This window comes from Leucopleurus acutus (assembly GCF_964270905.1).
Source record: "Leucopleurus acutus genome assembly, chromosome: 1".
Taxonomy (NCBI): Eukaryota; Metazoa; Chordata; class Mammalia; order Artiodactyla; family Delphinidae; genus Leucopleurus; species Leucopleurus acutus.
The window spans coordinates 73,135,766-73,150,506 of NC_139142.1; the positions used below are offsets into that span (position 1 = coordinate 73,135,766).

The 14,741-nt window shown below is 56.2% G+C and overlaps 1 protein-coding gene across 1 annotated transcript; it reads right to left on the bottom strand.

Moving 5' to 3' along the window:
- Positions 1-4,885: 4,885 nt before the first annotated feature.
- Positions 4,886-13,716, bottom strand: NFATC4 (nuclear factor of activated T cells 4). Its single transcript, XM_082837688.1, has 10 exons — positions 13,571-13,716; positions 11,375-12,470; positions 9,878-10,040; positions 9,083-9,282; positions 8,617-8,789; positions 7,998-8,138; positions 7,022-7,077; positions 6,615-6,741; positions 5,848-6,429; positions 4,886-5,124 (listed from the first exon to the last, which is right to left on the bottom strand). Exons 1-10 carry the CDS (start codon positions 13,668-13,670, stop codon positions 5,057-5,059), a joined length of 2,706 nt encoding a protein of 901 aa, XP_082693814.1. The 5' UTR covers positions 13,671-13,716; the 3' UTR covers positions 4,886-5,056.
- Positions 13,717-14,741: the final 1,025 nt, after the last annotated feature.

A 14,741-nucleotide genomic window follows, 5' to 3' on the forward strand; every position in this document is an offset into this window, starting at 1 on the left:
ATCTTTTGAGTTGTCTCTTGTGTCTTTTTGATATGCACCCCTCCCCTTTTTTTGCACTTACTTTCTGGTAATGCAAGTTGCTCCAGGATTACCTTGTATTTTCCCTGCCCTAGCTCTAGAATTAGCCATTTTTCCAAGGAACCCTGGTTCTTTTTATTGGAGAATGGTTTTTAGAAGCCAACATCTGGATGCTAGGTGTCTTCATTGATAATGGGGTGCCACTCATTTTAGGCTCTCTTAGTAGAAAAAGCAAATATATGCCAAATATATGTATATGTATGTATATTAACAAATATATGTATGTATATTAGCCCCTATACACACCATATCTATATTTGTCTCTGTATCTATTTGTGTGCATGTGCATGTATTTTATATATACTTATATAAAACAGATATCTATGGATTATAGATCTATCTATATAGATATTTATATAGCTCTAGTATATATTCTATAATATTCTATATATAATATTATGTAGCTATAGACATGGATATAGATATACGTAAAACGAGCATGAGTTCATACTGATATCTCCAATCTGAATCCGGCACCACAGGGTTTCTCCTAGACTTCCAGCCCACACCATGATAACCAACCCCTGCTTTCTCTGACAGTGAGAAACCTACCTCACTACAATGTATTTACTTACTGTTCAACACTAGTATATAGGTTAAGTAGCTTCAGAATCATTAACCTGTAACAAACTTACCAACTATAATCTGTACGTATGATTCCTTTTGTCTTTAGCCTTACAGTACCCAGTCAAAACATTGTTTCCCCAAATTACTGACTTTAGCTCCTTCCCACCCACCTCCACCTTTTCCATATATATTCATAATACATTTAGATCCATATATTACACTTTACATTCTATCCTAGGATCGAATGACTCTTTAAAAATTTGTATATCATTAATTTCCATCTGTGTAGAGTTCTATAGATTTTGACAGTGGCACAGAGTCACGTATTCACCACCGTGAGATCACACAAAACAGTCCCATCACCCTGAACATTCCCATGTGCTATCCCTTTGCAGTCAACTACTCCTTGTTCTCTAAGCATTCCCCCTGCAGCCACTGATCTGTTTTGCGTCTCTACCACAGTGCCTCTTCCAGAATGTCATGTAAATAGAATCACACAAAATGTAGCCACTTGAGTCTAGCTTCTTTCACTTAACAAAGTGCATTTAATATTTATTTATAATGTTGCATGCATCAATATTTCATTAATTTTTATTGCTACGTAGTATTCCACTGCTTGGATGTACTACAGTTAATCTGTTCACCTACTGAAGAACATCTTGGTTGTTTCCAGTTTGGGTTGATTATGAATAAAACTGCTATAAACATTTGGGAACAGGTTTTTGTGTGGACATAATTTTTTATTCACCAGGGTCAATACGTAGGGGAGAGATTGCTGGTGGTATCACATGGCAAGTCTATGCTTAATGTGATAAGGAATAGCCAAACTGTTGACATGTCCTTAAGTCTCTTATAGTTTAGAGGTTCCTTCCCCATCTCCTTTTTTTTTCCCTTTTCTTTTCTTGGGATGTTTTGTGGAAGCAACCAGATGCTGAGGCCACTAAAACCAGCTCCCAAAAAAGCACCAAACCCCTGCGCGCTTCCCACATCTGGAGTTTCCAGGAGGTACATGAGATGCCACTCCTCTGCAGCCTTCTTCCCGACACTTAGAAAGTCTGGCAGGGGGTGCACCAAGGCATCACAGAACTGCTCCAGGCAGAGCCCAAATTCACCTGGAAGGCTACCCAGTGTGCCCTCCCCAGGTGTCTTAGAGGTCAGAGACCCAGCCAGAGAAGGAGACTCAAAAGTTCTGGGGCACCTGCTGCTGCACCAGAGCTCCAGGCTGCCCCGAGACCATCTCAGATTGTCCATGGAGCAAGACCGAGCCAAGGAGAGGGGAGAGGTGAGCTGCAATGTCAGGAATGTGTGTGCCTTTCCCCTCCCTTAAGTGCACTTTTGCAGGTGACCTTCCACCCAGAGCAGCCCAGACTAGATCTATGAGAAGGGGGCAGGGAGCTGTTTTAGAGTCTGGAGTGGGAAGGAATGACCCTTAATTGACAGATGACTCTAGTTCTCAAACTTTCCTGTGCCGGAGAATCACCTAAGGCAGCGGTTCCCAACCTTTTTGGCACCAGGGACCAGTTTCATGGAAGACAATTTTTCTATGGCTGGGGGCGGAGACGGGTGGTTCAGGCAGTGAGCAAGTGATGGGGAACAATGGGGAGCGGCAGGTGAAGCTTCCATCGCTCGCCCGCCCGCCCACTGCTCACCTCCTGCTGTGTGGCCCAGTTCCTAATAGGACATGAACTGGTAGCGGTCCACAGCCCGGGGGTTGGGGACCCCTGACCTAGGGTGCTGTTTAAAATGCAGAAACCTATGCCTGCCCCCAGAGAATACAATTGAGTAGGTCAGGGGTTGCCTAGAAATCTGTATTAAAAACAAAAACAAACAATAAAATAAAATAAAACCAAAAAACCTCCCTAATGACTCAAATGCAAGTTATCTTCAGACCACACTTTGAGAAACCGTGGCCAAGAAAGTCTTTTCTGGCACCGACCGAAGATCCAGCCTCCTTCTCTTCCCTCTCCCAACTCCAGCCTCAGGGAGCTGGATGTCTGTAGGAACCTGGGAAGAGACAATGACCTTGGGAGTTGACCCGCCCACCTCAGGATTCTAATGGGAAGAGGGATTAGGCGTGTGAAGTGTGGGCCCACAGGGCAGAACACTGTGCTGGCGGAGCAGCCACAGGGGAGCAGATGGAAGCTCTACCCAAGGAAGAGCTGTGAGGCAAATCTATTGTATCAACCCCAGCTTAAGCCCTACCATCTAGTGGGAAAGCGCCCATTATCCTTGGATAACTAAGCTTCCTAGCATGGCTACAAGGCTCCGCAGAACCCAGCCCCTGCTTCCCCCTCTGGTCCCCACTCACAGCGCCCCGCACTTCCAGAACTTCACCAGTCCCACGAGCGTGCCAAGCCCTCCATCTGCTGGCCCTCCCTGTTTGCCTCTCTCCTCCAAGACATGGCCCATCTGGTGGCTCTGCCTGGCCTGCCCTTCCCCTACTCTCAGCCCAGTCAGTTCCCAGTCATGCTTCAGATCCCAGTCTAGAAGTCACCCCTGAAGTTCCCTCTGACCCCCACAGCTGGATGGAGTAACCCTGTGCTCTGCTCCTTCCCCATATTAAAATTGTTTACTCCCCCCGCCCAAGACCTGACATATTTTCTGTACAAGAAACATTTACTGAGTTGAAGTGTTGAGTTATAATGTGTGTTTACTTACTGACGCCCCATGAGGCTATGAGGTCCTCCAGGACGCATTGGCTGGCACTTAGTAGCTGCTCAATAAATGCCTGGCAATGAATGAGTGGCAGTGCTATTGCAGAGAGTGAAACGGTCTGCCCTGGGAGGCAGCGAGTCCCCGTCACTATAGCTTTTCATTCACGGAGGCTGACTCGCCGCCTGTCAGAGATCTTGGAGGGGGAGCTGAAGGGTGCTGGCCAGGACACGTGTGCCCTGGGTCCCTCCTGCTGTGGGTGATGACTCTAGTCCTGCTGGAGGGTACCTTTGAGAAGCAGCCATGGCCCAGTGAGCCAATCACCTGATATCAGTCTGGTTCGCAGCAGTTTGTGTTCAGGAAGATAAAGGAAATTCATTGCAAAGCAGCAGTTACAAGACCAGGGGTCATCCTCGTTCTCCTGTCCTCCATTCCAGAGCCAGCTTCTGTCACACCCACAGCTGAACACATAGGCACTTGCCAGGCCTGTCTAGACGCACTGGACATACCAGCCTTGAGGGGAGGCAAGTCTCCCGAGTGCTAACACCCGGAATATCTTTGGGGTACGGCCCCCTGCAGCTGGGCCAGTGGTCCTCAGTGCCTCCTGTATGCCAGGCTCTCCCCAACCCACTGGGGACTTGGCCCCCTAGGCTGTCAAGACGTGGGGCAAACCAGGTTTCCAGGCCGGGCCTGTCAGTGGTGATATGTGGGTATACCTGTGGGAAAGACCGGAGCTCAGGCAATGTCAGGGCATCTGGGGAGCTGCTTGGCTTCCTGCAGTCTACCTCTGAAACATAGATCTTTCCAGAATGTCTTCACAGACCCCAAAGGGTGGAGGATCCAGAGTGTGGATGGACCCATGCCAGCCCTCCCTCATCTCCTACCCTGCTCCAGGGAGATAAGCTTCAGGGGCCCGACCTCCATGGGTTAGGATATCTGAGGGTGGGATATCTGGGGGCAGGAGCCCAGAAGTGCAGCGTTCAACCTGCTATTGATTAGCTGTGTGACATAGGGCAAGCCCCCTTCCCTCTCTGAGCCATAGACGCCTCCTTTGTAAATGAGGGAGAGGGACTAGACTGGTGTTTCCTGACCTTGACTATGAATCAGAATCATCTCGGTGGTAGCAAGAGGAAGTAACTTGAAAATACACAGATCTTCCCAAAGCGCCTAAAAGAAACTGAATCCCCAGGGGGGAGAGGTCTCCAAACCCTGGCTCCCGACCTCAGCCCAGTTAGGGAGCCTCTGCGACCCTTCAAACCCTCTCCACCCCCTCGCACTGATACTCTTTGGGATGCAATCTTCCCGGCCACATCCCATCCCTTCCCAGGCTCTAAGCCTCCTCTGGCCAGGGCTAGAGTAAGCTGCCCCATGTCTCTCTCCAAAGAGTTTTGGAGCCTGAAACACTAGTCAGCGAGCAGTTTATTACCCATCAACCTGGCCCCAGCCTCCCAGCACCGTGGGCTGTACACAATCTAGACACGGCCTTCACTCCCGGCAGTCCTCCAGTCCTCGCTCCCAGTAGCCCCCCCCAGGGTCCACCCCCATCCCAGGCCTCCACATTCCCCCGCCCCCAGCCCTCCAAGGCAGCACCAGGCCCCGGGGGGCCACACCTCAGCTAGGGGAGGGAAGGGAGGGCAGAGGAGAGCAGGCAAGAAACTGGGGAAAGAGGAACCAGATTGGCCCCCAAGCCTCTGGAACCGCCATCCCAGGATGAAGGGAAAGTGGGCAGGGCAGGGGGGAGCAGGGGCCAGGCGATGGTTCAGGCGGGAGGCTCTTCTCCAGGAGGTGCAGGGAAGCCACTCAGGTCTCGGCCAATGATCTCACTCACTGTAAAGGAGGGGCAGTTGAGAGACTGGACAAGGGTCAGGTCGCCTCCTTTTCCAGAGACCCCCAATCCATTCCAGGCAGGCCTCCGTCTAGGACGCCTCCAGGCTCCTCCTGCACTGGCTTCTCTACCACTGGGCCTCAGTTTCCCCACTGTGTCCTGACCCCTGCTCTCAATCAAATCTTGCTGAACTCCATCCACGTGGGTTCTCAGGCCCCCTTCCTGCTGGCTTGGCCTGCAGCGTCAGGGCAGTCGCTGTCAGCAGGGCCGGAGGTGGGTGTAGCCAGTGGGAGGAAAGAGAGGCGAAATAGGAAGGCCCCTCATCACCAATCCAGACCGCTGTCACCAGGTTTAGGGGGGAGCTGAGGCAAGGGAAAACATGCTCGGCTGGGACACCAGCAAGCCACTGCCCCTCTCTGAAATTCACTGCCTGGGTCTGCAGATTGAGGGAGCTAGATTGAATGATCTTGCAAGTACTTCTAGCCCTGAGATTCAGCGATCTGGGGCCAAGGGCCGAGGCAGCAGAAAGGTTAGGCAGGTACTCCGTGCCCCCTTCAGAATTCAACTGGCCACACGCACCAAGCACTGGCCTCCTTAGGCCCTCCAGCTGGCCCTGAGGGACCACGGAGGCCCAGCCTCTGCGAGGCCAAGCTCCAGCCCTCAGCAAACATGCAGAGCAATCTCTTGCACACACTCACACTCGCAGCCCCTGGTCCCACACCCACCTTCCTCCAGCGTGATACCCTGGATAGGGACACTGTCTCGGAAGCTGCCGCCGTAGCCACCCCTGGACTTCTCCTGCTCCGGAGCCCCCTCCCCAGGGCCATAGCTTGGCCCTACCTCACTGTAACCCTCAGCAGGTGGGGGGTGAACACAGCTCTGGGGAGCGAAGGGGCCTTCAAGTGGTGGGGATGAAGGTAGTGGAGGCCGGAAGGGGGCTGGAGGAGGGAACGGCAGCCCCAGGGGAAAGGGGGAGCCCCGTCCTCCATAGGGGTCACTAGGGAAGGGCCGGGGAAGGAATGAGACTGGAGGTGGGCGGGCGCAACCTGTGGTACCCCCAGTCTCAGGGAACATCCGCGGGCCAGGTCTGTAGGATGGCGGGGGCCCCGTCTGGGGGTACAGAGGGGGCGTGCCATAGCTGAAGCCTTCTGACAGGTAAGGAGTTTCATAAGCAGGGTCTTCATGGGGATAGGAGGGGTAGGGGGGCCTGGGTGGTGAGAAGTCCATGTCAGAGCCAAAGTGGGGGCCCGATGCTGAAGGGAAGCCCCGGAGAGATGCGTCCGGTAGAGGCTCCTCCTTGAAGATCACTGGACGGATGGGAAGGAGGACACGCTGGTGAGAGGGCTGGCAGTCTCCCCGCCGCGTACTCTCCAACCCTAGGTCTCTTCTATCCCTAGGTCTCATCCCTCCCTTGACCCCTCACTGCATCCCTGTGCCCCTGCATCAGTCCCCACGTCCGCATCCCCCCACCATGGGCTGTTCCGGAGCGCACCAGGCAGGAACTTGAAACTCTGGGTAGGACTCCGCTTCCTCCGCCCGTTGGAGACGTAAAAGTAGACCTGGACTGGCCGGGACACCCGCTTGTTGCTGTACTCAGGGATGGTCAGGGTCAGCGTCACCTGGGGAAGAGCAGAGGATGAGGCAGGGGGCCCTCAGGGATCTAGGCTCAGCCCAGCCCTTCCAAGTACCCTAACTCCACCTCCTGGCTTTTTCCATTTACAAAGGAGCAAAGTTCATTCCCTAGAGGTGTCCCTGCTTCCAGAGTGGCCAGGTTGCTTCCTCTAGAAAAGGACAGGTAGCTGCTGGAGTCCACTCCAAGCACAAGGGAGCCGGCTGAGAATCTCCTGACTTCTCCCACCCCACTCCCACCCACGGGAGGGACCCTAGTAACACGGGTACCTCATTGCTCTGCAACCGGTTCACTGTGGCCTCCTCCTCCCATTGCAGCTTTCCGTCTGTGCAGGAAGAACAGGGAGCTCCAGCCCAGCCGCACGGCCCCTACCCCTTGCCCCGTGCCCAGGCCTCCGCCATTTCCCCTCCTGCTGGAGCCACGGCCAGACTCAGAAGGTCCTGACAAGGCCTAGCTCACAGAGGAGCCCGCTGCATGTTTACTCAACCCAATAGGACAGGCAGGGTTTAAAACAGTCTCCAAGATCTAGAGCCACAAGCTGAGGCCAAGAGAAATGGCAGGGCCAGTCCAGGGACCAGAAACAACTCTGGAACCCTCTCATGCAACTCTAAACATCCCCTCCCATGACAGAGCTGGAAAGAAGTTCAAGGGTAGGAAAGGGTCTCAGCTTGAAGGGAGGCTATGAGACCCCAAGTCTCATGACCTAGAACCTCTGACTCTGCTCTGATATGGTCCTAGGGCGCTAAACTTGAGGATAGGGCTGGGGCTTTGGGTGGGCAGGGTTGGGGAGAGCAGAGGCCTCAGGTTGGTGAGTATACCTGGGCCCCTCAGTCTTCCCTTCTCCACCCCGGCAGCTCTATTCTGGGGCACCTCACAGCCTCCTGTAATCACAGCTGTGCTGCCAGTCCCATAACTCAGGAGGGGCTCAGGGTCCACCTGTGAGGGTACAAGTCACCTCTTTCCTTCTCATCTTCCCCAGCCACATGGGGGTAAATTAGCTCAAAGCTGACTCCTCAATAAAAGAATGTGTATTTCTTACATTTATTTGCCATCCTGAGCATTTCAGATGCCTAGAGTACACATGGGGAGGAGACAGTATAACAGGACGGGCAGTCTATCTGACCCATTTTACAGATAAGGAAATTGAGGCTCAACTTGCTAGTTTAGAGACAGTGCCAGAAATCATTCACCCTCCCGTTCCAAGCTCTTCCTGCCTGCCCTCCCCGCCTCCCCATAGATACTCACCAGGGCCCCTCTCGATGAACACCACCTTGGAGTCAGGCAGGAAGTTGGAGCCAGTCAGCACTAGTTCCTCCCCTCCCGTCACGGAGCAGGCACTGGGGCTGTAGGCCTCCACCTGGGGCAGCTCCTGAGCTGAGCGCTGGGCTGCAGAGCAGTGCAGGAAAGGCCTGGCTGGCTGGTATGGAGAGGACAGCCTCCTGTGCCCCAACCCTCCCTAGAATAACTGTCACAGGGCCCTGGAGGAGCCCTCCTCAGAAGCAGACACACAAGAAAAACAATGGTCTCTCTGGGGTCACACAGACCACGTAAGGAACCACTCCTGGGCAGAAAGACAGAGATGAACAGGGTAGGCCTAAAAGCTATGCAAACAAATACATGGGGGATACCCAGGGGCAGATGGAGGACAGGGTTGCTCTGGTCCAACCCAGAGGCACAATCTGGAGCAGGGGCAAAGTAGAACACTTCCCCCAGCCCATCCATGATAGAAATAAGGGCTGGGTCCTTTACAGGTGTCCCCAGGACCAGCAGGGCACCGCACATTCTGCAGAGGAGATGGGCAGACAGACACACAGACAAGAAGTTAGCCAGAGACAGAGAGATGCTACAGGGCTTCTTTGCTCACAGCACTCGATGGGCACCGATGCTGTCTGCACCGAGATGACCTTCCCGCTGCCTTGGGGCACGTGTACCCTGAATACCAGCCGCACGCGTGTGTTCTTGCGCCCGATGTCCGTCTCACCCTTCCGCAGCTCAATGTCTGAATTCCGAAGCTTCAGGATTCCGGCACAGTCAATGCTGAAGCCAAGAACGGAAGGCAAGCCCTCCCAGCTGATGCCAGAATCACCCTCCCTCCAAAGCCCTAAATGACCTTCTCTGGGAGACGATGGGGGGCTATCGGAACCCAGAGGTGGCCTCTCCAGAGTACTGCCCGGCCCCAAAGTCCTCTTCTAGATGGTGAGAATGCCTGACACCTCCTAGGGATGCCGTCTAACTCTTCTGGGGAGAGGAAGAGTGGACCTAGCTTAGACCCCATGGAAAAGGCTAGTCCTCAAGCCCGCAGAATAAAGGGAAGGGGAGCTGGAACCTACTTGGCTGCCATGTTGTTCTCAGGGAGCAGGGTCATCTCCAACACCTTGGTACCACTGACTACAGCTTCGTAGCTGGCCGTGGCCACCATCTTGCCCGTGATACGGTGCACCTGATAGAAAGCGTGAGGTCGCAGGTTCCTCTCATCTGCGGTGCCGATGAACATCTGTAGGGTCAGTGGCTTCTCACTGTAGCCTAGGAGCTGGCAGAGGGAGACAAAGGCCACCCAGTTGAAATCCCCACTGTCTCATCCTTCATCCATCCCTAAGTTTTCAGTCCACCCCTGGAGAGGAGTGAAAGATAAAGGATATCCTGGAAGGGATTTCCAGGGGGAGATTGGGCACTAGTTTCTCCACCAGTTGTGGCGAAAACGTGGCCTGGAGTTCAGTGTTATTCTTGGAATGAGGCCCAAACTGGGCTGGGCAAAGGGGAAAATCTTCCAAGGGAGACTGGCCCAACTCAACAGAGACAACCTAACTCCCAGTGAACTTTGGCCTCAGCCTGACCCCTCCCCCACATCTGGCAGGCCACCATTTTCCAGAGCAGACATAAGGCTGGTGTCCCATGGGATGCGTGGAGCGGGGGTGGAGGGACAGAGGAGTAGAAAGTACATCCGGGTCCTTGAAGTGCACCCTTCCTCCCCTAACACCAGTCCCTCCCCCAGGCCGCCTGCAGGGTCATTGCTGAGAGGGAGTGTGGGAAAGGGCAGTGCCATGGGTCTGCACAGCTGGAGCCCATCTGCAGGGATCTGGGACTGGAGAGGAGAGAGGCTACCAGGCCTGGCTTCTGCCCCTTACCTTGACAATGGGGTGACCACCAGGGGCAGCTTTGACAGCTCCCCGGCTGCCCTCTGTCTCATAGTGGGCCCGGTGGTGGGCTCTGGGCTGCACCTCGATCCTCAGCTCCAGCTGCTCATACTGGCTGGGCAGAGGCCAGTCCAGCGGGGGGAGGGCAGAGGTCCTGGACAGAGACAGAGAGAAGAGCACTGATCACCCGCAGCCTCACACCCCAGTCAGGGCAGCCCTGGGTCCCAGCTCCCCAGGATGTGAAGGAGGAAGCGGCAGTGGGTATGGGAGAAAGAAAATTATAGCCGAAGTAAAACAGTCCACAAGTCCAGAAGCAGGGGAGATGGGGGACAGACCCCTCAGAGCCCCTTGAGTTGAGGGTATGTAAATGGGAACCAGGACTGAGACTCCCTTCTTCCCAGCTCTCAACACAGGGTCTGGATACAGAGGAACCCCAAGCCCAGTTTAACCCCCAAGCCTGGATAGGAAGAGTCAAGTAAAGAAGCACAACTTCAGGGACTTCCCTGGTGGTCCAGTGGTTTGGACTCTGCCCTTCCACTGCAGGGGTCATGGGTTTGATCCCTGGTCGGGGAACTAAGATCCCACATTTAAAAAAAAAAGAAGCACAACTTCAGACCAGAAAAGGTCTCAGAAATTAACCCCTTTGTTAATTTGTTAAGCCCAAATAAAGAAACTGAGGGTGGAACGTAGAGGGCTAAGCAAGCCAGCAACTGACAGAGCCGGGACTGAGCACATCCGTTCCCAGGCCAGCGCCCTTTCCACTAGCTGGGGCTGGACAGGTGGGTTCCAGAAAGCTCGGGGTTACGGATCTGCAACTTTCCTGTAGTGAGCGCCCAGATACCCTAGGCCAGGGAGTCTCAACCGGTAATTGCCCCCAGGTGATACTTGGCAATGTCTGGAGACAACTAAGGGAAACTTCTGGATGGAGCCAGCTTGATCTGACATCAAAGGTTTAGGATTATTGAAATGGACAAGGTTCTTTGAGGGTGGAAGGTGTAGAAGAACAGCAAGAACTGCTTGGTTTAATATGAATCCTTTGACTTGCAAATACATGCTACTTTATTCAAATCTAGCAGGTACACTTTTAAGCCACAAGTCAGGCCCTAGAAATTGAGTTAGAGAAGGGAGACTTGCTGCTGCCCATTGTAGGGCTGAAATCCAGCCCACGTTCCAGCACCGAGCTGGGGGTGGAGGACACCCTAGAGGAATTCCTCCTTTACCCACATGGTCCTTCTGGGGCTGGGGGGGCTTTTTCTAATTGATCCACAGGGAGTGACTGTCCTTTTGCAAATCATCTGTCCAAAGGGGGTGCGTTTTTTAAATTCTCCCTAAAACTGAGTAGTTTACCAGCAGCCAAGCTGGTAGCAGATTCTCTTTTGAAATGCCAAGGACACAGAACTAGAACCTTTCTTCAAACCCATCCCTTGGCCCTCCTGCTTCCTGGGTGAGATGACTGGAGACAGCAGTGGTGTCAGACACAACCCTCACCTGAAGATGGGGCTGTGTCCCCCAGTCCGGGCCTTGGACCAAGCCAGTGGGGAAGGCACCGCCAGGTAGTCCATGCCGGCAACCTCCTTCCGAGGACCCCCGGGAGGAGCCCCAGCCTCCTCTACTCCCGAAGGCAGCTTCCCATTGCACGGGGCAGGCTCCTCAGACCGAGGCAGGGCCACCGCCTGCTCGCTGGAAGTCCTCCGGGTCTTCTGAGGGATGCTCTCAGCTGGTGGGGCCCCCGTGTAGTCAAAGGGGCCAGGGGAGCCCGGGTCCCGGACCAGAGGCAATGGGGGTGCTGGAGGTGGCTCAGGCCCCTCCTCCCCTAGGCTGCCTCGGCGGGACAGAGCTGGGGAGGCCGAAGATGGGGTTCCTGAGCTGGAATAGCGCCGCTTGCCACATGGAGAGGCAGGTCGTGGGGAAGCTGGGGTGGGCCCAGGAGCGCTGAGGAGTAGCCAGCTATCCTCTGGACCCCGGCCTCCAGGGCTCGGACCATACAGGCTCCAGGGGTCATCGGGGGTCCACGGCCTAGGGGAGGCCCGGGGTGAGGGCAGTGGGGAGCCTAGGCCAAAGCGGGAGGCCGCCTCATTTAGCTCAGACTCCACCTCGTCACAGGCTGCATACAAGGCTGCCTCGTCAGAGGCATCTGAGAAGAAGCTCCATGAAGACAGGCTGCTGCTGCCAGGGCTCGGGCTGAAGAAGGGACCCCCGCCCTGGCCCCCCGCCTCTCGGTAGCCTCCAAAGCCTTCTGGTGGGGGGTAATCCCTGGGGGATCCTTCCCCCCAGGCATCTGGGTTGTCCTCCAGCGCAGCTGGCGGGTCGGGAGTGGGAGAGATAGAGGTGATGCGGATGCTGGGACACTCAAGAACACGGCCTCCCCCAGCCCCCCCGGAGCCCCCTCCCGGCCCCCCCAGCCTCACTGACCGGGCTGGCTGGCTCTCCCAAGTGCCAGGTGAGGGGGCCGGGCGGGGTGGTGGGGAGTGCATGCCAGGCCGAGGGGGTGGGGGCCGGGGAATGCCAATAGGGGCAGCACCATAGGGAGGGGGCTCCCCCAGGCCCAGACGGCAGCATGGTGGGGTGTCCTCTGAGTCCAGTTCTGTCAAAATGGGAAGGGAAGGAGACAGAGAGAGGGACGTCACAGGAGATGGGGAGAGAGAGAAGCAGGTGAGATGTCTAGGTTCCTTGAGCGGACAGCCTCCCAGGTCTGGCATGCTGCCCCCTCCTCAGTAAAGAGAGGTCTCTGAGGTGCCCTTCAGAGCCACAAAGACAAAAGCAAAGTTGGCCTTGGGAAGGTGGAGGAGATGGATGGAGCCAGACGTGTCAGGTCTTTTCCTACGCAGAGAACATCACACTCTGAGCTCCTGGCCCTGGGACCTGGGGTACCAGACGGGGCGGGTCTCAAGGTAAGGGAGGCGGGTCGAGAGGGGCTGGAGCTGGGCCTGGAGGCGTGTTTAAGGAAGCATTGGGCTGAGCTGGGGGCGACTCACACATGAACCCAATTAGCAGCGGTTCCCAAACCCCCAAACGGCGCTGGCAGGAGCCCCAGTTGCCATCGCAACGGTGGCCAGGGGAAGGGGGGCTCCAGGGCTGTGATGACAAGGGAAGGTGGCTCCTCCCTCACTCCCCCCAATCTGGGGGTGGGGGTGCAGCGGAGGGGTGCCGCGCGCCGGCCGGGCGAGGGAGGGGGTGGCGCGGGCTGCGCGGATTCCGTGCGAGCGGCGGCCGCCGCCCCCGGCTCAATCCCCGCCATCTGCCTCTCATTGCGGCCAGACGGGGGAGGGGGAGGGGCGCCCCGGCTGGGCCTGAGAGCGCCCCCAGCCCCTGGCGTCCCGTCTGCGGGCCCAGGGCTCGGTCCCCAAGGGGCAAGCTCCGGAGCCCAATCTCCCCTTTCCCTGGCAGCGCCCGGGGCTCTCGGGACCGCTGTTCCCGCCCGCCCCGCATCCCAGTGACAGCCCAGCCGAGAGGCGGCGCGCAGCCAACGGCACCCCCCACCCCCACCCCAGTCACGACCTAAAAAGGAGAAAGTGGTGCCGGGTCCCCAGCCTCACCTCCGCAGACCCCCGAGTCCCGCACCTCCCCTCAACCTCTGAGCCCCTCATCTCTCACCCCAGGCTCTCTGCCCGAAAGTCCCCAGACTCAGGATCCCTGCGCCCTTCCCTCACGGACCCCAAGACCCCTCCCCAGCCCCGCACTGACCTTCCCCCGACCCCCCCGCGCCCAGCGGGGGGGTCTCCTTTTCCTCCCCGAACACCAGCTTAAATTCCAGCTCCTCATCCTCGCAGCTTGCTGCCCCCATGGATCCGGCCAGAGCCCCCAGGTCCCGGTCTGGGTGGGAGGGGGGATCTCAGGAGGCTGCAGTATCTTGACCCGTGGCTCCCGCCCTCCCTTCTCTGAGACGCCCCCTCCTCCGCCGCCGCCGCCTCCCTCCGGACGCCCCCTCGTTATTATAGAAACTTTTCCAAACTTTTTTCCCCAAACTTCTTCAAAGTGCCCCCCCAGCCTCTCTCTGATTGGCTGCCCGGGATGCTCCAGCCCCTCCTCCAGGGATGAGATGGGAAAACCACGCGCCCCTTGTCCCCCCCCCGTCCCTCCCTCCCTCCCTCCCTCCCTCTCTCTCTCTCTCTCCTCTCTCCAGTCCCTCCCCCTCAAAAAAAAAAAAAAAAAGAACAAAACTGAATTGGAAAACGGTCTCTCAAGCGTGGTAGGACCATAATGATGCCTATTGGCCCTCAGTTGTGACAATCATTTCCCCGCAGGGAGCACCACCACCACAATCCCCAACTTAGTCTAAGTTCAGGGGCTCCGGGTCCGAGCGCCTTAAAGGGGCCACATCCTGGGCCCACAGTGTAGAGGGCCCGGGGAAGACACTTTCTGAAGAATTGTGCAGCCAGCAACTAGCAAGGAAGGACCACCTCTCCTCCCCTTTTCCTCCAAGCCTAAGGCCAGCCAGGCTCTGGGGTTAGAGAATGGCTCCAGGCTGCTCTGAAGAGGAGAAAGCCATTCCTTTGAAGACCCTAGCCTAAGGCCGCTCTGCCGAGGCCTTCTGGAAGCCTTTGACCTGCCGAATCAGGCCCTCCACCGGTCATCTCTCCCCCTCCCCCCAAAATGAAGAACATTTAGCGGTCTCGGGTCACTGTTCAAAGGTCCACGGCTCCTGATGGGCGAGGATCCAGGCCGGACTTTACCGCTGCCCTAGTCTCAGCCGCCCAGAGGGGCCATTAATTAGCCCCTTAGGAAAGTCGGCTCCCTCCTCCCTAGAACCTTAGTCTGGAGTGAATCTCAGATCCGATGGCAACCCGCTCCAGCTCTCCTGATAATCCTGACCAGGTTTACCAGAGCCCCGCAGCCCAGCGACCTTGTGGGCCCC